The sequence below is a fragment of the Eptatretus burgeri genome, chromosome 11, assembly GCF_056783735.1.
Source record: "Eptatretus burgeri isolate ZD-2024b chromosome 11, Ebu_testis_v1, whole genome shotgun sequence".
Classification (NCBI taxonomy): Eukaryota; Metazoa; Chordata; class Myxini; order Myxiniformes; family Myxinidae; genus Eptatretus; species Eptatretus burgeri.
In genome coordinates, this window is record NC_140971.1 from 39,832,330 (window position 1) to 39,854,110 (window position 21,781).

The 21,781-nt window shown below is 42.1% G+C and overlaps 2 protein-coding genes across 5 annotated transcripts in view; one reads left to right on the forward strand and one right to left on the reverse strand.

The window, feature by feature from the left end:
• PGPEP1 (pyroglutamyl-peptidase I) overlaps positions 1–3,804 on the forward strand; it is a 29,483-nt gene extending 25,679 nt beyond the window's left edge. The window contains exons 4-6 of one of the 2 annotated variants that reach the window (XR_015049247.1): positions 415–647; positions 837–1,012; positions 1,164–3,804. Coding sequence is in view for 1 of the 2 variants with exons in the window: in XM_085846140.1 (XP_085702266.1) it covers positions 415–647; positions 1,164–1,329 (399 nt within the window). In the remaining variant the exon portion in view is untranslated. The remainder of the gene's footprint in view (positions 1–414; positions 648–836; positions 1,013–1,163) is intronic. The other variant, XM_085846140.1, reaches the window with a different exon arrangement.
• Positions 3,805–7,678: 3,874 nt separating this feature from the next.
• SLC28A3 (solute carrier family 28 member 3) overlaps positions 7,679–21,781 on the reverse strand; it is an 81,103-nt gene continuing 67,000 nt past the window's right edge. For 2 of the 3 annotated variants that reach the window (XM_085846113.1, XM_085846111.1), the window contains 4 exons: positions 20,311–20,392; positions 17,276–17,374; positions 11,348–11,465; positions 7,679–8,097 (listed from right to left, as the gene is read on the reverse strand). In XM_085846113.1, the coding sequence (XP_085702239.1) occupies positions 7,977–8,097; positions 11,348–11,465; positions 17,276–17,374; positions 20,311–20,392 (420 nt within the window). In that variant the 3' untranslated portion in view covers positions 7,679–7,976. Of the gene's footprint in view, positions 8,098–11,347; positions 11,466–15,467; positions 15,527–17,275; positions 17,375–20,310; positions 20,393–21,781 lie in introns of all 3 variants that reach the window. The other variant, XM_085846112.1, reaches the window with a different exon arrangement.

Genomic DNA, 21,781 nt, shown 5'->3' on the forward strand with positions numbered 1-21,781 from the left:
CTGCACTATTATCAGGAGAGTGTAACATTGTCTGGATTTCTCCGTGAATGTTTGAAGAAGAGTGTGGTGAGTAATTATTTGTACATGAAATGCTCATTGTTTTTTATTTTATTTTATTCCCTGATGTCCAAATGTTTGGCTCCCAAGTCATTGGCATGTTCCATCAGCTATACTTTAAGGCCGGCCACACTTTGAGAAGTACCTGCATGTTGGTAAAGTTGTAGATACGTGTTCGTGATCCTGTTACCTTTGTGGGTAAAACATGTTTTGTTTTGTTTTTATAATTGTGTTCAGTTATAAATGTTTGACATAACTGAACCTTTATAGCCTACAGCCCTGACAGTAACTTCACTGCAGTGAAAGAGATATAAACCACCAATTGCCTTAATCTTGTCCCTAAATACCATTTTGCAGATTGTTGTCCACGTTGGAGTCTCGGGTGTTGCTAATGCCGTCACGCTGGAGCAGTGTGGAAAGAATCATGGTTACATGGGCCTAGATAATGTGTGTTCGGCTCCTGGAAGCCATTGTTGCGTCGAGGGTGGCCCTGCTTGCCTGGATTCCACCATTGACATGGAGAACGTGCGTCAAACTGTGCAGGCAGCTGGGCTGCATGTTGAGCTGAGTGTGTCACATGATGCTGGCAGGTATTGCTGATTCCCTCTGGATTGGCTCTAACAATGATCACTTGGACTATTTATCTTGTTCTCCTCCAACCCTTGTTACATCCCCCCCAACCCACCTCCAAGCAAGCTGTTCCCTGAATTGTTTACTTTACAAATGACAGGGTATAATATTTCCATAGGAATGAGGGTATTGTCGATCTGTGTCTGCAGGCAGGTAGAACAATAGATGGAACGAACAGAACGTTGATCGATGTATGCTAACCTCCATGGGAAAGCAAGGATAATCTGGCATTTTGCGTGTTCACCCTTTGTCGGAGCTAACTCTGCTCTCCAGCTGAGAGGGGAGGGTAGACTAAGGGGAGAGGAAGAGGACTAAACAAAACAGTGTAGGTGAACAAATCCCGTGACTTTGGAATGTTCAGATGAAGATTTTTTTTTTTTTTTTTTTTAATTTCAAAAATGAATACATTTGAGCATATTTTTTATCTCCCCTTCCCCCAGTACAAATCGTAAATTGTTCTTTCTTTCTCTTTACAGATACCTTTGTGATTATGCATACTATACCTCACTTTACTTTGGCAAAGGCATGACTGCATTCATTCATGTACCCCCACTGGGAAAACCCTACACTGCTCTGGAGCTTGCCCAGGCTCTGCAGGCTATCATCTGGGCGATGCTCGAGCAGCTGAACTCTTCAGCATAGTCCAACATCTGCTCCATCTGATGGACCTGATCAATCAACATGTTCCTTTATTACAAACTTGCAATGACTACTCGGCCTTCACACGTTTTTCTAGTTGTTATTATTATTATGATCGGAGAGTACCCTGTGGGAAGCATTTAAGCAATGGTGTTGCTGTGCATTTGACAGATTTCAAGTTGTGTTTTTTATTTAATTTTTTATTTTCCTGGATAAGACTTGTGGGTAAAATTGCACTTTTGAAAACAAACATCAGACACAGAAATCTGATGTTTTATGGGGGAATTCACAGAATTTGGGTTTCCCGACCAGTAAGCAGGAGTAAAATTCAGATCAAAAACTAAAACTTTCTGCTTCGTGACTAAAATGCTCCCAAGATGGTAGGAACCAGTCGAACTAGCGACACTGTGGGAAGTGCAACTGCGTCCAGGGAGTTGGCAAAGTGAAACCGTGGTGAGCTTATGTTTACCTGATGAAGAAGAATACGCGTTGAAATTCGCTAGTCACTGACCAAAGGCACCGGAATGATTGAATAAATGATGCTTCGAGCAGGTCAGTTAGACCGATCTTGCGTGTGCAGGGTAAGCGGGCTTGCCTAATGCACATCGTATGTATGACACTTGCACAATGTGTGGATCTGTATGTTTGCACGAAGGTATAAATATGCGAACGTGATAAACTTGTCTTTTAAGTGGTGTACTTGCAGTTGCTGGTCTTATTCTAATTGCAGTTTTTTCCATATGTATACTTTATACAATATCTTGGAACGTTTTTATTTGTATTTACTTTTTTTTTTTTTTTTTTTTTTTTTTTTTAAACCCCCTTCCACAGGTAAGTTGTGTTGAGACTACACTACACAGGTAACCCAGGTTTTTAAACCAGCCAACACTGCCTCCGATCAGCATTAGCATTAACAGGTAATGCTACGAAGTATTTATTTTAATCGTGCTGTCACTCTACCTTAAGTTAGCTTTATTTGGTTTGCAATTTCGTGTCAAATGTTGCTTTTGGCTTGGGATGAACAGATCGTCGAACACAAATTTAAACTTTTCAAGTCGACAGTAAGAGTCCCTAGTTGTTCACCTACACGAAGAATTAGCTATCATCGCCTGACTCTCACTAAAGCTACTGTCAATGTTAATTAATTATCCATCTTACCCATGATTGCGCACTATATGTTGGGGTGTTTCGTAAAACAACCACTTTGGCAGATGTATTCAATGGATTACTAATTGCTTTACAACCAATTGTTAAAAAAATTGAGCACAAAGCAACATTTTGGTGTTTTCCTTCTCAATATTATTTTTATTTTTGGTAGTTAACCCTTCGAGATTTTCTTCATCTCGCAGTCATGGCTTTCACTTTAGCAGTGCGCCCTGATGGCGTTTTTGCATTTTGTACTTTTGCTTCGAGTTCTCTGTACAATGGGACACTTGTGGCTGAAGACAGCCATCTAATTTTGTTTTTCCACAACACCAGTTGTTTGATAGACGAGTTAAAGGACGGAAGATGAAGTTTATTTCAATTGCTGATACTGGTCGTGTGGAACAGATGGATGTGAGGTGACCACATGCTGATATAGCATTAACAAAAGGATGCCACTGCATTTATAAATGGAATCGTACCTTCCATGGGAAAGGTAACTATCATTTTGGGAAGCTAATGTATTGGATGAAGGTGTTACCCGAACATGGAAGTGGCCGTAGTTTGTGCTATTGACTTGTTGAACTGGTAGGACAAGTAGCAATCTTGCAGTTTAGCCAGATCTCACCTGTATTTGATTCCAGACCGGATTATAAACCGTCAACCTGGTGCTTCACAGGAAGGGCTTTGCATTCGTCAGTGAGCTGTCCTTTCGCACGGACATCTCCCACCATTAGGTTGTCGAGGTTAATGATCCCACCTTATCCTTCCATGAAGAGTAGGCAAATCGTCCTCAGCACCCTGGCCAATTCCAAATTCCTGGCTTAACCGACACATCGGCAGCCCAGCCATGCCCCAGCAGCGATGCAACCACCTGCCAAGTGCAGTATACGCATGTATCGGATTTGGATTTGCTTGTTTATGGAGACTCTTTGATGGGTATTTCTGATTAAAATGCAAGAAGAAACCCAAACAAGAATGTATGTGCAAACTTTAGTTTTGAGTTTTCTTGCTTCAACGTTCAAACTGCCGTGACGTTCCATTTTCAGCATTCGCTTGTTTAGCTAGCTGGTTAGCTGCATGCTTTGAATGCATAATATTATGCAGCAACATAAGTGCGGTCATGTTTGGGATGGTCTTGCGATTTATCACGGTTTAAGGGCTTATTTTGGATTGCTTAAAATGTTTATTTGAGTTGTTGTTTGTGTCTGACTGCGTTAAATGTATGTTTTGTAGGAAATGAATAAACTGAGGCCTGAAAGTGACTTGATTTCCATTTGAGGGTGAAGGTGCAATACTCAGTTAAAACAAATAAAGGTGAACTTTTGTAACTCACCAAGCCTCATTCAAAGGGATTATTCAACCGACCCCCCCCCCTCCATAAACCTGTGTGTGTATGTATACATGTTATAGAATGTCAAAAAAAAAAGGTTGTACATTTTCATTGCAACACTTTGGACAGATTGATTCTTCAAAGCAGTAAGTCACTTCAGTGATTGGTAAACAAGTGTTTTTACCATTACAGTACACTGTAACATTTGAACTCCATTCTTGACAGTAGGCATAAACTGGCTGCCCAGAAGCTGTTCCTCCTCTTTTGTGAAGCGCGACAAAGTATCTGAAAATGCTTTACGAAACTACGGAAATAGTGGTAGTGGTCAAAAAACACATATATTTGGGTCGACAGGAATTTTTGGGAGAGGTCAGGTTACCAGAAACTCGGCATTTATTTTTATGTCTAAGTAAGAGGGTTGGGTTAGGTAGGTAGAGTTAATGGGGAGTAATAAATATGGGAGTTGATCGGTATCTCAAGGAGATGGCCAGACGGAAGCCCCTAGAGTACTGGCGGAAAGTGGACACAGTGACCGGTGCATGTTCCCATACCTGACCTGAGTTGGTGGGGGGGGGGGGTTGGGGAGTGACATGAGATAGTGGTGTACTGCCTGCTTGAATTCTGGAGGGGAAAGTTTGATAGCATGGTCTCAGGAACATGGTACCACAAATGAGAGAAATTAACTAAAGAGTGTAGGTGTACACTGAGCCTGGATTTTAGGAATTTAATCAAGAGGGGGTTACTGCAAAAGCACATGTATCCTGAAAGAGCTGTTGAAGGTGGTTGCTGAAAGAGCAGAATAAGCAAGACCGAAGCAGAGGTGAATAAAAGAAAGGGTCCACAGAATTGTCTGCGATGTGAGAGGAGTCGGTCTTGTGTTTTGGCATCATTGCAGCAGATGCCAATTTGTTCAGCTTTCGATTCTACACAATCCTGGAGTGACAACAGTGTACAGATTGTTGTTTTGCCTCTTAACTGTTCTTGTTTCTGTTCCTTAAACATCCATTCAAATGATCTTTAGTGTCATGTAATTAACATGGAGGGATGGTGAGAAAACGAAGAGGATTGTGATTTATTTGGAGAAATATCAGGCTTGATCTGTAAAGGTGAGCATTATGTGATGTCAGCAGATAGTACAAATGATGTTTCATCAGCTGAGGATTGAAGTATGCCAACCACCTGGCAAACAAATGAAGCTGTTTCAGACATATGCCCTTCATTAGAGCAAGATAGGTAACACCCAATAATTAAGCTCTACATCTCTTTTGTAGGTGGTTAACATACAGTGCCATTGTGAACTCTCAGTTTATAGAATCGATCATGATATTTATTTAAATCATTTTTTTTCCCAACTACTGGTCGATTGGAGTGATTCTTGAGGTTTTGCAAAGGGTAAAGAACAGTTAATTGAATGCAATGTGAATTTGGTAAGCTTGGCATCTTCAGCAGTAGCAAAAACACCTTATGAGATGGGTGATGTTAGTCCCTTCAACGTGACAGCACTATACAAGGCATCAGATAGCAATGGACTCAACACATAACATCATAAAAATGGGAGGACTTGCAAAACAGTAGGAGATAAAGCCATGAAGTGCCATCTGGAGTGGTTAGGCCACCTCCACATTCCTGACCATCATATACCAAATATGAGGTTTTGGTTGGCTACCTCACTCATCCTGTCCAAAAATAAGGTGAAAAGGTGTGCTTCATAAAGAAATCTTCAGGAAATATAAAGTGCCAAAGGACAAGTGGTATGACCTCGTATTTGCATCTCTGGCAAGATGGCATGCCACCTGCAGCCCAGATCTGGAAAGAGACCCCGATAGAGAATACCAACAACAAACACTTGAGCAGCAACTGAATTTGGTATATTGCTTGTCGTATTGGAAAACAGACATTGGAACGGATGAAATCTGTTGCGTGATGCTTCCTAATGTTCAACATGTAACAAATGGTTCCACAGCCATGGAGTGCACCAGTTTATTTGTTGCAGTCATTGAGACCCAAACCACAGTGGTGTCATGATGGAAACTGACTTTGGTCCCTCTGCTTGGGGTGGTGTGGCTGTAATGGTGGTTGAAGGACAAGATGTGTACTGTTTGGGTGTCAGTGAGTGTGCAAGTCCACCAACTGCAGTATAGCACCCCCAGGTGGCCTACTTTAACATAGTGCACCCCAAAATGGGCTTGAGCACAGCTTGACAAAGTTGTCTCATGTAATCAGAATAGTTTTACATATAATTTAACCACAAGTTATACTATCACCATGTTTTCTGTCAAACACTTTTGCAGTTAATTTCTTGTGTATGGTAAGATATTTTAACATTGAAGTGTGGTGCTCTTGGTGGTGGTATCCTATACTTATAGTTGATGTGAAAATGCACCTTAATTTTTATATTATTCATGTATCCCCCCCCCCAAACCCTTCTATCATAAAATAACAGCTTTGGGGTTTGTGATGTCAGTACTTTGTGCAGCAAATTATTCTCCTCGTTCCTCCCCCCCCCCAAACCCACCACCCCCAAAACCTCAAATGATATTATTTAAGCAGCAGGCACTGTGCTTTTGCTTATTTATGGTAGAAACGGGTGTGAAACCAGGTCGCCAGCCCGTGGGGGAGAGCAGTTCCCCATTGAGCGATGGACAAAGGCAATGTAAGCTGTGAGAAGTTCATATTTGTAAAGGAAGGATGTAGTACAATGGAGAATGTCCAGGCTGTGACTGGCTTTTGAGGCAGCATTGCTACATGGTCAGTCCAGGATATTTAAGGCTTTTCATGAGGCCTAGAAGTGCGATAGACCAAAGCTCTTTCAGTGGCAGACCATCAAAATAGATGGGTTCATTTGATTATCCTTATACAGCAACAGAATGTGACTGTCTGATTTGCCTATTCCATGGGGTTATGAAGCATTGGTCCAGAAGGTGAACAGTGGCAGATGGAGCTCTTGACATAAACAGCAGTCCTGCCATGGGGGTAGGGGACAAGTTGTGAAGGATGGTGACTTGGTACATGATCGAGCGATGGTGTGCTATGTCAATTTGGAGAACAGCAAAAAACTGGCTATGGACAAGTGTGCACAGGAAATGAGTGTGAGCCAAGTTAAAGGCTTGACTGAGGCTGCAACCAAAGAATGAACGATGGACTGCAGTGCATGAAGGAAGATGCGGGTAGTGTTCCACAAGATGAACACAAGTGTGTGCATGCTGCTGTAGTGGTGAGATGCAACCATCTGGAACAGCAAGAGGAAAAATCTGGCATGACCACTGGGTGGGTCCTGACACTGGATCATCGGGCAAAGGGTGAGCTGAAGGTGGAGTGAGAGCCAGAGGCTGTGGAGACAGGGACTTTGTAAGCAGAGGTAGAAGTGGTACTTTCAGCAGCAGCATCAGAGAGGTTGTCACAAATACAAGTGCTGTGAATCATGTCAACTGTCGTAGTGTCAGGAAGTGCAGGGGAGTCAGCGAAGTTCGTATTTTTAGTAGTGTGCAGGTGCATTCTTTATCAGAAATATTATATGGGATTTTGGATTCAATTTTCAAGATATTCGTTTTTCGTTCAGAAAGAAAGTGCATTAAAAAAGTAAATAATCAAAATCAAAAGCATTGGAATGTACTTTTAACCACCATGACGCCCCTCTCCTTTTCCTTTCCTGGATCCGTGTCTGTATTGAGCAGTCTTCGCTCCTGGTACTGTCGTGTTAATCATTGTCCAAATAACCCTTGGACCTTCACAATAAGCATTTATGGCATGGCCTCAATCTGCCAACACACTTTTTACTCAACTTATTGAACATTCTGAATATTTCAGCAAAAAAGCAATTGTCAAATTTGTTGTCAATGTTTTAAAATATATTGCACAAATGGTGATTTTGAAAAGTTATTTCACAGTATTGATGTTTATTTACAGTATCTTATAGGAGTACTCCAATCGGTGACAATTTCATATGTTACAGCATACAGGAACTTCCAAAAATCTATGGGAAACAAATCTTGACAAATAATCCGCTCTCACAATGATAATATTATTGAGTGTTCTCGCCGCCACTACAGCAGCATTAACTGTTGTTCGAAATATTTTGTTGTGGAATTAAAGTGTTGTGTGCAGGCACAAGGCACCGGGTGGTGAAGGTCGAAGTCTGGACAGAAAGCGTACATAATCGGTAGACGTCAAAAATCTATTCAGGCCGAACCTCACTGCAGTTGAATCCAGAAGGAAAGAAAGCACAACATCCATTGAGCATTGTTGTGTTGAAACCTTCAGTGAATGTTATGTTTTTAGGCGCCAGCATGGTGGTGCTGCAACAACAAAACGCACACAAAACAGAATTTTTATGCACGGCATTCCTGATTCAGATTTTCTACTTTCTCAGATTGCAAATTCATCCGTCTTGTATTCTTGGGTATGTTTGATTAAAAGAAAAGAAAATCAAATTTGGTTCTGTCATCATATGAACTTTATTTGTGCACATGGACTTTGTTGGTAAGAGCTAATTTTACAAAACCCGAAAAGGAAACGTTATACAGTAATCCAGGTGGGGAAAGAGTAATTTAGTGTTTGCACTTTATATTACAAGCAGTGGTATTCTTTGGATTACACAGTGCCAGTTGTTTGGGTGCACAAATGGTTGAAGCAAATTCACCAAAGACTCGGTGGCATAATTGTGAGAATATCTGCTCCGAGTGTGAGAGGTCAGTGGTTTGAATCCTGGCCGAGTCATACTGAAGATTTAAAAAAATGCTTTCTTGCTTGACGCTCAGCATTAAATAAGGATGGAGTATGGACAAACAAGCAAAGGTTGGCAACCATTGCAAAGTCTTTAATGGGCCTAATGGACTTATGAGTTGAAGTTCCTCATAAGGGAAGTCACAGTTATTTATTTACAATCGTATTGAGCAATGCTTGTGCTCCTTTTGGTGCATTTCCATCCAAAATTCCAATTTTATCACAATAGTTTTCCTTTTTATATTTGCATCCCATTGGAAAGTATTACGATTCCATCCACATTCGTGGGCACAAATGGGTTTAAATGGTGACATGGCTTGCCCTTATTGCTCTTTGTGGCTAAAACTTTCAGGTAGAAACCTCCAAAATGGACAAACACAAGTTATTGAAAAGGTTAAGAACACTATTGTTATCAACATGCATGTGCAGCATTGGTTACTGGTTGCACCATTGTCTGAGAGAGGGGCTACGTCTCTGATGCAGTGCCCTCTGTGCATTGGATCATGCATGAACTTCGAATTCGGTTAGGATAACGGCAAAAGATGACCTTTTAAAAAGGTGTCACGGGATCTTTAAGAATTATTGTAGACCTTTGTATATATTATATACCCCTAGACCAAACAGATGATACTCACTAGGTGTAGGTAGAACATGAAAGAAAGCACCACAATAAACAGATCATATGTACCACACCTGAAAACCATCAAATAGTGTTGAACCTTGTTTCAAGGGTTTATTTTGAATTTCATCAAGACTAGACTAACAAGTCAGACAAAAAAAAAAATGAGAACATGTATGGATGGAATTCCCCCCAAAAACAACCAAACAATGACAAGGAAGGCTGTTCTGATATTAGTATTTTACATCCTGATAGGAGGAGACTCTTGCTTTCTGTTTCTACCTTGCAGAACCTACACTTGTCTAATTTGCTCAGTCGTGCCATTTTTATAAAAGCCATTCTTGCAGTGTCCATGGCCTTGGGCATTTATTGTGATTCGTTTTCCGTCCCAATTGAGCTGACCTCTTCATAGCCATTCCAGTGATCCTTCTTTGTCTATCCCGCCTATCCCCAAGTGTTGGGGCTGTATTTGTTGCTGTTTCGGTTTGGTGCATGACATCTTCTATTCACACCTGTTTTTGGACGTTTTTTTACAAGGTGAGTGAGAGGTACCTTTTCTCGCTTATGTTCATGCTTGTGTATAAATTGTATTCGGTAGTCTGTTGAACTTTTCACGTACTCTGCTAATCTTACAGTCATCGTTCTGTGTACTTGATTGAGTTCCATTAGGCCGCCACCTCCTCCTTTCCTCGGCAGGTACGTTCTCGGGATGGATTAATTTTTATAGACCATTTCGTGGATATTGAGGAGTTTCCTTGTTCTGACATCTAGTTTTCTGATTTCCACTTGTGGCCAGTTTACTATTCCAGCTGTTTTGGAATACTGGTACTGCTAGTTGGTTTATGGCTTTGATTTTGTTCCTTTGGGAGAGGAATGTTTTCAGGCTAAGCCTCGTTCTATGCCGGTATTCTTAGGTAATTATTTTGCGCATTTTTTTAAATGACATATTTAGTGGCTTTCTTCGACTCCAAGGTATTTGTTTGATGCTTCGTTGTCTCGCTCCTGTATTGTATCTCGGTCGATTTTTTTTTTATATGTTGTCCATTTTTGTTGGTCTACCTTGTATGAATGTGCACCTGGCACACTTATCTAGGCCAAATTCCATTTGGATGTTGTCCAAGTAGCATTTCACTAATTTCAATTGTTCTGTCAATTTTTTGTCATTCGGTGCAAAGAGCTTTAAATCATCCATGTAAAGTAGATGTGTCACGATTGTGTTTGTGTGTGTGTGTGTGTGTGTGTGTGTGTGTGTGTGTGTGTGTGCATGTGCATGTACTATATCCACAGCTGATGCCAGAATGTACTGACAGGAAATGGTATGAACCGACACCTCTCAATCAAGGACATTTCTCGTATTCCTAAATTTCCACGAGTGCAATTTGATTTAGGAACAGAACAATTATGGCTAACCATTATGAAAATTGCAACTCTTGTTTAAATGCTATAAAACGTGTTTAAAAGACTTTGAATTGTACATTTCATGCAAGCATGACAGGTTAAAAGTTCCCAGTGAGCAGAATCGAATCAGTGTAAACACAAAGACAGTGCATGTGCAAAAGGCCTCAGTTAGCATTCATATGTCATTTTTAAAGTGTTGCATTCTTAATCAACATAATGTACAGCCGTGAAGTTTTGGTGTTTTGGCCGATTGAGAGTCGTACATAGGATGTCTCCCTCAGTAGGGCGAGGGGCAGAACTTGGACTGTGCCTGCAAATTTGATGGTCTATGCTCTATCAGAAATCATTCCGATTCGATTAAAATATTAATTTCCAAAATGCAAGATGGAATCTTGATATAGAAAGGCTACTCAATCGCCATGGGAATACACTGAGTCTAACGACTGGTTGCACAATCCTGTATGACCTTCATGGAAATGAGGCCATTTGGCTCATCATTGCCATGTTGCACTCCCGAATTGACTCTTTGTTGCAGGTGTAAAGCGTCTATATTTGAGTTTAGAAGTTTTTTCTCTCTGTGTTTCTTCCCCTCGTCCATTCTTCATCTAAGTATCCCTCTGTTGTGTCCCTCTACTCTGCTGTTGGTATTTCTCCCTCCTTTCTACCGTGTTAATGGATTTACGACTGTTTACTTATGACTTCATCTGAGCCAACCGCAATCTTCTTGGATGCTTTACTCAAGTCGTAATAACCTGATCTTGATCGGGTAACCCAACTTCCATTCAAAAATACTAAACCAAGCCCACCTTTTAAAGAGGTCTGTGCAGCAGCTCATCAAGTTGGTTGTATTTTCAGTCGTTCCATTTTCAAACAATGTGGACATGAGGAGGTTTGGACAATACAATTCGGGAATGTACAACACACCTGATGAGCAGAAGAGAAACAGCATTACAACTAAGTGAGTCAAAACAGGCAAGGTTAGGTACAACAAGTGAGAAGCAGTGAATTAACACAAAAGCAAATAAATGTGGAGTTCCCAATGTTATCATTTAAAATTTGTTTATGAGAGTGTGGATAATGGGTCTTACAGGAAAACTCCAAGTCTGCGTACTCTCCTTTGGGTTGACTTCTCTGGTTTTGATTCCCAACCCAACATTACCATCACACCGGTGCTTCATGAGTAAGTAGGGTGTTGGATCAGTGAATATCTCGTTCTTTGGAGGGACATTAAGCTGGGTGCCATGTCTACTTCGCATTCATTGATAGACGTTCAAAGATTCCATGGTACATTGTGGAAAGAGTTTAGAAAAGACGTGCGAGGCCTTTGGAATCCATGTTAATTCTTTATTCCCCATACCGTGAACACTTTTTTTTTTATCCCGCTCATCATTTCTGGTTGCAACCGGTTCCAGAAACCTGAGATCCAACAAATTTACAAATTTCCACAGGAAAGGCAATACTCCCTCTCCGAATGCATTCATCAAACTAAAGGAACAAACAAAAGAATAGGTGTTGCTTGTGCATGTAAAACACACAATCAAAGTCACAGCCAAGATAAGAAATAGTCGGCAGCAAATTATGCTCAAAAATATCATGCCGTGAAGTGGACATGGCATGTGCAAATGCCGTGCGTCACTGAACAAACTTTAGAGTTCATAGAACACGAAACCTCGCAGATTGTTCAAGTATATACTTTAACTTTAATACAATAATGATTTTGTAGATCATAAAAAACATCCAGAAGTTTAGTGCTTTTAATTGAAGCAATTTCATATGCCAACCACCCTTCCATACTGTTGCGAATCTGGAAGCCATGAGCACACAACATACAGGTCCTATAGATCAGTTATATCGGTAAGTATATGTTGTCAGTTAAGGTCCCATCCCTGGTCTAATGGGTAATTAAATGTTCCTGCGCTGTGGAGTTATATTGATAGTTAGGGTTTTTCTCTTGTTTTTAAACCACCAACATCAATGCCGATGACACCGCATCACCCTCACCTTCACTTTGCTTCCTTCACCTCACTCTGGCCGACGTCATGGTGGGCTGAGCTCAAGGAGGAGTCGTGCGGCAGCCCTCGACCAATCAGTGTGCAACGAGTGGGATGACCATCGTCCGGCCAATCACATCCCGCGACAGGAGGAAAGGGCTCCGTATGACGTCACCACACCCCCAGGCCAATCAAGGAGCTTGCCGCCCGTTTTGGCCAGTGAGAGAGACGAAGAGCGATTTTGTGCACCAAAACCAGCCAGTGAGAGAGAGAGAGAGGGTCGCGAGGAGGTATAGTTATAGGCATGGTCTGCACATTCTGTTCTGGGTCTGGTGCGGTCTGTGCGTTCGTGGTTGTTCTGGTCCTGGCAAGAAGTGCGCGCATGGGTTCTGAGAGTTCTGGCAAGAAGTGGACATCTGCGTGCAAGGGAGTTCTGAAAGCTTCTGCGCACGGAGTGGTTGGTGCCACGGAGGGTCTTCTCCCGCCAGGTTTCGCCCTGCCGACTTCTGTTCGCCTGGAGCCCGGTCGTCAGGGCGTCTGGATCATGCTGGGGGTCCAGTTCTGCCCCGAGGACCTGGTCTTTGAAGACCGCACGAGGCGGACAGGTCCGAGATAGGCCTCAATAAAGACCATTTGGTCCGATTATTTTGGGTCTGTGCATATGTGTGTTTGTGGCGCCAGTCAGATAAGTAGTGAATTGTATAAGTGCCGTGTTGTACATACGTGCCTTTAATAATCAGTTTAACTCTGCCCTAATGTGCTCCCCTCATTCCCCCATTGTAAGTAAACATTCCCATTTGTGAAATGTATCCGCTCGTTCATGTCTTTTCCTCCATTGGCTTTGCGTGCTGCATGTTGGAAAATTATCCAGGCTGTTGCCGTTGTAATGGGATATTTGGGACCGACGGATCTCGGCGATCAAACCGCTCAGATCACACGCGGTTCTAGTACGCGAAGCGGCTCATTCCGTACGAGCATCGGCGAGGGTGAATTTCCCCGGTAGGTTGCACTACATGGGTATTTAGGTGAATTGAAATTGGCAATCGACCCTACTCCACATGGTCCGTCTATTGGCGAACTTCGGTCCAATAAGGGACCCTTACTTTTCCGGAGTTTTCCGAAAAGGTACGATCTGAATTCCGGGTGATCAGTCGAGCAGACTCTGCAGCTCCATCTAGCGGTCGTGCTCGCGGCCGATGCCCGGCCCCGTAACAATACCACCCTATTGAACATGTCCAAGTACTGGAAAACTGTAGGCTCTTGGAAGTATTTAAAAGGTGATTTGTGATCGACAGTGTTCAAGTATATAATTCAATTTAAATCAAATAAAGATTGTAAAAGTCGTATAAATAAATTAGTTCGGGATTTTACCGCCAATTTACGCAGTCAATTACACGGGCCTATCAAATACGCTACATTAGGTCTTCATACCTGTTGTTTGTGTCCTTTATAACATCCTTAGAAACAGTAAGTTTCATGTTTGAAATTATTTTGAATTTTGTTTGATTGCCAGGCAGACAGACAGAGCAAAGTATTATCTCACTCGTGTGTGTGTGTGTGTGTGTGTGTGTGTGTGTGTGTGTGTGTGTGTGTGTGTGTGTGTGTGTGTGTGTGTGTGTGTGTGTGTGTGTGTGTGTGTGTGTGTGTGCGCGCGCGATCGGAAAAAATTCAGAGCCAAAGTACTGCTTCACGGCAGATCTCTCTTCCGATTCATATTCCGATTGGTGTTCAAAATATAACATTCAATTTAAATAAGTTGTTCCTCGATCATAAACTGACAATCATAAGTTGGAGGGATGGACAGGACAGAAAGACATGAACCAATTGCTTAACCCCGTTTTTCACTTTGTGTGCGCAGGGTAACAATGAATACATTCTAGCTCCCCCCTGACTTCAGACCAACTTTATGACTTTATGTCCTTTAGTTTTTAGCAGATGGGCAAATGCCTTTTCACTCACATGAGCATGAGTGCGATTCATCTTGGAAAGAAGAGGAGACAACATAGTCATTGCTGAAAAGGTTGAAAGTTCAGTGGGTGGGGCCCAACTTGGTGAGAGTTCATAAAACGGAGCAGTCTTTGTAAAGTTTGCCAATGTATGCGGGTTATCTTGCAAGAACAAAAGTTTTACACCACGCTGAGGGATATGCTGGGTACAACATGGTCGGTGTATGTAAACGACTTTACAATTCTACAAATGTTTTTTCCTACTCTATTTTGATGTATAATATACACAAATATTCATCTTGTAAAAAAGGATGCAAAGATAGACGTTATGACCCTTTTTCACCATGATAGGTGGATTGGTATGCACTCACCTCTGAGTCTGTATAGCCATGATTTCTAATCCCAACCCAGCTACAAACTATCACCCTGGTGTTTCACAGGTTGGGCAAAGCATCAATGTGTGTGCCATCCCTCGGATGGACGTTAAACTGGGTGTCTCTTCTGCCAGCATTAGTTGCTGTTAAAGCTCCCACAGTGTCCTTTGTGAAGAGTAGGTGAACCATCACCAACACCATGAACAAATTACAAATTACTGGTCATCTACAGGGGCTACTGCATCAATGGCTCAGCCGTGCCCCCAGCAAATTATGCTACCCGTAGGCCGCAGCCATGTGAGGAGGAGGAGGAGGAGGAGGGTCGGGGGGGGGGCTTGAGGAGAAGGAGGAGAAGGTTAAGGAAAGAGTTATCTTTCCCAAAACGTGAACAAATCATCTGTTTTATACATTTGTTTGTATACGTGACTAAGGCTTGTGGAAGAGCGAGAGCAGAATGGGATGCAACACGAAAGGAACAAACCAACCGACAACTAACCAATGCAAAGAGGTGAGAGGGAGGGGGGGGGGGAAACCCACAATAACCTGGAAAAAGGGAGTGCTTGGGAATGGGGTCATTTGGGGTAGAAGAGATCATGAGTATGGATGGGGGATCACCTGAGGTAGTGGTGAACAGCTGTGTTGAAGCCCTGGTGGGAAGAATGGCACTGACCAGACTGGGGAAGTTGGTTCCATAGGTGAGAAAAAAAGAGGAACAAATGAGTGGAGGTGAGCAGTGAGCATGGATTTTTGGAGTTGAACAAGAAGAACAACTGGCAGATTGTGTGCGACTTACAGAAACCTGAAAGGGACAGCTTCACGAGAGGGCAGAGGTTGCAAGACCAAAAAGGAGGTGGAATAATAGAAAGAGGATGGCAACCTGTCTGTGATGCGAAAGTAATGGGCCTAGATGCTCAGCTTCACCACGGGAGAGCCCAATGATTTTGAGGGCCTTGGTTTTTTTTCCTCTTTTTTTGTATACAGAGTGAAGGCTCATGGAAGAGCTATAAAACTGAATGGATCAGAATGCAACAGAACAAAAAGAACAGTATAGAGAGGGAGGAGGAAAAGCGGGGGGGGGGGTGGGGACACCAACAGTGGAGTTGGAGAAGAACAGAATAGAGAGAGACTTGGACAAAGACAGTGTGGGGAGTAATGGGAGTAGGAATGGACCCATAGGGTGGACAGGAGGGATACAGAAGGAAACTCTCAGGAAGGAAAACAGGAAATTTGAAAGAAGGTGGGTGGGCTTGGGGGTGAGAATTAATGGGGGTGGGGATTAATGGGGCTCTAGGAAAGATCATGATTTTGGATTGGGGATGATCTGAGATAGTGGTGAACAGCCAGCCGTCTTGAAGACCGAGAAGGAAGAATAAGATTGAAGAGAATCTGGTAGTTGGTTCGACAGGTGAGAAAAAAAGAATGAATGAGTGAAGGTGAGCAGTGATTATAAATTTTGGGAGTTTCACCAGAAAGGGGGTTGATGGTGGACTGGGTGAGTCCTGCAGAAACCTGGGGGGGGCACAATGCACGGAAAGAGCAGAGCGTGCAAGACCAGAAAGGAGTGGGTAGAAGACAGAGAGACCACAGACCCGTCTGTGATGGTGAAGTGATAGACCCATAGGCTCAGCCTCAGCACGGGAGAATCCAATGATCTTGAAGGCCTTGGTTTCCATAGCGTCAAGCTGAGCAATGTGTGAGGCAAGGCAGCAAGCCCAGAAGGGATCGTAGCATTCCGTGAAGCTGTGGATAGAAGTTCAAGCTTGCCAAGGAAGGACTTTGGATGATAGAAGATGCTCAGTCGGAAACTAGTTTTGGAGGCTAATTGAGAAATTTCCATGGCATCAAGAAGGCAAGGTGTGAGGCAGGGGTACCAGCTCAAAGGGAATGACCTTACTCCTTCAAGCTCTGAATGAAGGCTTTGTAGGTTGCCAAAAGTTGAGACTGGCCAAACAAAGACCTTACATGACAAAGGATGCCCAGTCAGTGGCTGGTGTTGGAGGCCATCTTGGAAATGTGGCATTTGTTGGGGTTGAAAGACATATTAAAAGTGCTGGACCAGCTCTTGATTCTATCATAGTCTGCAGAGAGGGAAGAGGCTACTGTTTGCCTGGCTGAAGGATGAAAAATGATGACAGATAGAATCATCAGCAAAGAGATACGCAGTATTTTCCAGGGAATCAGAATGATCATTGATGAAGATAAAGAATAAGACTGGGCCCAAGACACTGCCTTGGGACACTCCGGCTTTGACATAACAGGGAAAGGAGATGAGAGGATCTCTTTCAGAGTTACATGCTCAATACGGAGTGGAGGAAGTCAGTGAGCCATGAGGGGAAGGTGGCCTTGGATGCAGTAAGTCTTATGTTAATTAGCTCATTTTCATATCACGTCATATGTGAGTGGAATGTTCTGTTCTTCCTCACCTGCAATGCAGGCCGTTGTGAAACAGGCTATGGTGCCTGCAATCAGAGCTCTGATGCCACATGATGCGATGTCATGCTTCCTATGTGGAGCTAATGAACCTGCAAGCATTGAAGACACAATACAAATATTAATACTGACTCAGTCATAAAACTAGAACGGCACTCGGTAGAGCATATACCTCCACCAGCCTGAACAGTTTACATTTTGTATCCCACCGATAAGCTGAAGCTGAACCATCCATCTGCACCTGAACCAAAATCTAATCATTTCATTGTCGTCACACACTCAAGCTGTCTACCAGTGTCGTCCGAATCCGTCCATAACTTTTTCAGATGTCCTGCTCACAGACAAACAGGGGTGAACACACAACCTCCATCCACTTTTGGTGGCAGAGGCAAACACATCAAAATTAACATTTATGCAGTTACGTTAACACACAGTCGTGTAAACACAGGCACATTGAAATGAACACTTACAGTACACAGTCACCATTGCAAAGTCATACAAATATAGTCACGATATTACTTATATGGTAGCAATGACTTGGTCAGAGTCACATGAACACAGAGTAACATTAAAATTAACACTTAGAGTCACAAACCCAATGTTACATTAATCCAGTCACAATAATATGAAGATGGTTGCATTAACTTGGTCACAACGGAAACGGCACTCGATGGAAGGCATACCTCCGCCAGACTGAACAGTTTACGTTTTGTATCCCACTGATAGGCCAGATATGAATCCGGTCCTGAACCCAATTGTAATCGGCTTGTTCTTGTCACCAAACCAACTCATCCACTAAGTTTTGTCGTAACTCGTCAAAAACTTTTTGAAATATCATATGCTATACAGTATATCGTTTTTGGCACCTCCTCCTCCTCCTCCTCCTCCTCCTCCTCCTCCTCCTTCGTATGCAGCACACTGCTGCAGGTAGCATCATTGGCTGAGGGCACACCTGTGCTGCTGATGCAATGCCCCAGTTACCAGAACACTGGTACTTGTTTCACCGACCTCAGAAGGATGACAGGCTGAGTCAACCCCACCTGGTGTTAATTCAACGGCTAAGGGGTCACAATACAACTCAGGACCCTAAGATCCCAAGCCAACACCAAGCTTGGCTTTTGGCACCATCTCTCAATGATGAAGAATCACTTAAAAATTAAAATTCTTGTATCCAGATCTAGATTCGGATCTTCATCAAAATCGAATCGATTCACACACCCAACCTGTCTACCTAGTTTTGTCAAAATCCATCCATAACTCTGAGATATCGTGCTACATATCGTTTTTAGCCCTATACTATCTCTCAATGGTATTCCTGGTGTTGGCTTAATGGTTAGGGTAGCGGGCTTTGGATCCTCGGGTCCCGAGTTCAAATCCCGCTCAGATGTTGAATTAATACCAGGTGGGGTTAACTCAGCCTGTCATCCTTCCGAGGTTAGCAAAATGAGTGCCAGCATGCTAGTATACTGTTAGCGGAGTGGCGCCCCGTCCAGGATTGTGCTTAATAGCCAAGGAGACTGTTGAAGCAGCACCAACACTCTGCACAGAGTATGGTCCAAATCTCCTCCTCCTCCTCCTCCTCCTCTTCCTCCTCCTCCTCCTCCTCCTCAATGGTGAAGAATCACTTAAATTCTCGGAGTCGGATCCTGATCTGGATATTCACTACAATCTAACCATTTCGTCCTTGTCACTCACCCAACCTGTCGACAAAATCTATCTGAATCTGTGCACAAATTTTTGAGATATCCTGTTCACAGACAGACAGACAGGGGTGAAAACGTAATCTCCATCCACCGTCGGTAGCGGAGGTAACAACACCAACACAGTCACACTATCACAGTGAAGAAAACACACAAAACACATGGTGACGTTTTTCACAAAGACACATTCCAGTGTAACATTCCCATATATCATCTGACATACTGTACAATATAACCAGAGAGTTTGTGTCAAAGCCACCCAATGCTTGCCTGTTTATACATTTATCGTTTTTAAAAGACTAGTCTAATAATATTTTTTATAAAGCATTGCAGTGAAGTCTGATCCAAATAATTTTAAAGCAATATATGTATTTGTATACTGTAATCATTAAAAAATAGTGTGGGAGATAAAAACATTAGAAAGGAAATAACTTGCACCAAAAACAAAAACATTTTCACGCTCACGCCGGGGGTATCACTATAACTCTCTGTTCTTCGAACAGGCGAGCTAAAAAATTTTGTTGAAAAAAAAGTTGCAAAAATTTTTTTTTCTCTAACAATTTTTTTTTTTTGGGGGGGGGGGTTTGGAAATCACTTAAAACATGTAGAAATGCAAAAAAAAAATTTTCCCCTTTTTGGGGGGGTAACTTTTTTGGTGGGGGGGGGGTTGGAAATCACTTAAACCATGTAAAAATGCAAAAAAAATTTTCTCAAACAATTTTCTTTTGGGAGGGGGGGGGTTGGAAATCACTGAAAACATGTAGAAATGCAAAAAAAAATTCTCTATTTTTTTTGGGGGGGGGTTGGAAATCACTTAAAACATGTAGAAATGCAAAAAAAAAAATTTCTCTAACAATTTTTTTTTGGGGGGGGGGGGGGGCCAAGTCCAAAATTTAATGGCATGATGCTTGGACCATACCTAACCCCCCCCACCCCCCCACCAAGTTTCGTCGAAATCCGTCGAGGAGTTTTTCCGTAATACTGTTCACAAACAAACAAACAAACAAACAAACAGAAAGGGGTGAAAACAGTAACCTCCATCCATCTTCGAAGATGGCGGAGGTTAATTATTTGCACCAAATGTGACAATTCAGTTTCGTTGAAGTTTTACCTTGTTATAATCTATTACACACACACACACACACACACACACACACACACACACACACACACACACACACACACACACACACACACACACACACACACACACACACACCAAGTTTATATTTTCATTAATTTATTGTAGTTTGCATTTTTATTCATCAAAAGCTCGAACAGCCAAAATAAGGTTACTGAAAGAGTTTAGAAGACCAGAACATACTTACTTAATCCTCCAATCATTATTCCAAGGGATCCAAAATTAGCAAAACCGCAGAGAGCATACGTCGCTATCGCCTCTGATCGCACCTGTATGAACAACAGATTGTTTCATTTCACACGACAACTTAAAACACTTTTAAATTTAAAAAAATATCAAACATAAAACAATGGATATTAAAGCAACATCTTGTATACCTGGATTGCTCATCCATACTTCAAATGCCTACAATTATTATTGGTTACTACTCCAATTACAACTCCAATTTATTATAACGATAACAACTTTTGTCCAAAAACACTCCTGCTCCTCGACCGCAATGATCGTTGTCCCGCAAAGGCTGCAGCCATTATGGTATTTCAATCGGTTGGGTGATGCTTGTGAACTTGCTCAGGTTTTAAGCCCACAACAGCCTTGTCATTCAAATGGCATCATGCATTTAGTATCAACTTTCTTACAGATGTGACAGCCGACTTAATAACATTCCTTATGAATAATGGCAAACTCTGTGATGTAAATCGCTTCATGCAAAACATCAGATCCTATTCCATCCAGAACAAGTCCCAGACGAAACAACTTGTAAAAAGGCATTTCATGTAGAACTTTCACTGGTTACCGATGGAGCCTACAGCCTTAATTGGACTCCATATAGATTCCTTAAGTTATATCATAAAATGGCATGGGGTGCAGGCCTTGATAAAGGACAGCTTGACCAAAATGCCATATCCCATGAAAATTAATCTTCAAACAGGAGAAAATTTAAGGCAGACAAGTCTGAAGACGATGATGGTTCACGAGCGGTATTTGACAATGGAGATTGTTTCAGAAGTCAAGGATGAGACAATGTGATATTGTTTGACCAAGTTATAAAAATGATCAACATGATGTGGTACAAGTGACAGGTTATTAGCTGCAAAATGTCGAAAACCCGGTTTCGTTCAACAACTTTAAAAATTTGACCTTTGCATAACCTTTAAAGGTCCCAAAACAATGTTGTGGACATTAAAATAAGGAAACAGGATATGTGCTATAGCTTAATGGAGTTAGTTCGTTGAAGAAGGTCGAAAATCCGTTCGATTCCCACAACTTTGAAAATTTGACCTTTGTGAATTTTAAAGGTCAAGGATTATGACCTTTGGTGCAAAACTTCCTCTGGAACATTCCAGGAACAATATAATGTCACATAGGCTATATGGCATTTCGCACTCCTCGGATTATCCATGCTTTGATGAAATCAGCGTAAAAACAAACTTGAAGGGGGCGCCACGGGCAAGGTGTTCGAGGTAGAAAAAAATGGTTTCAAGACTTTAGTTGGGGAATGACCTCAAGATTATGCATAAAAAATATTGTCATCCTTTGTCTCGAAGTTTGGGCGGTCGTCTGATTTTTATGTCAAAATTTTCGAAGTTCATGACCTTGTGACAAAAATGAAAAATCGAGCTCCGTGGGGCTATGCAGGTGCCATTGGGCTAACCAAA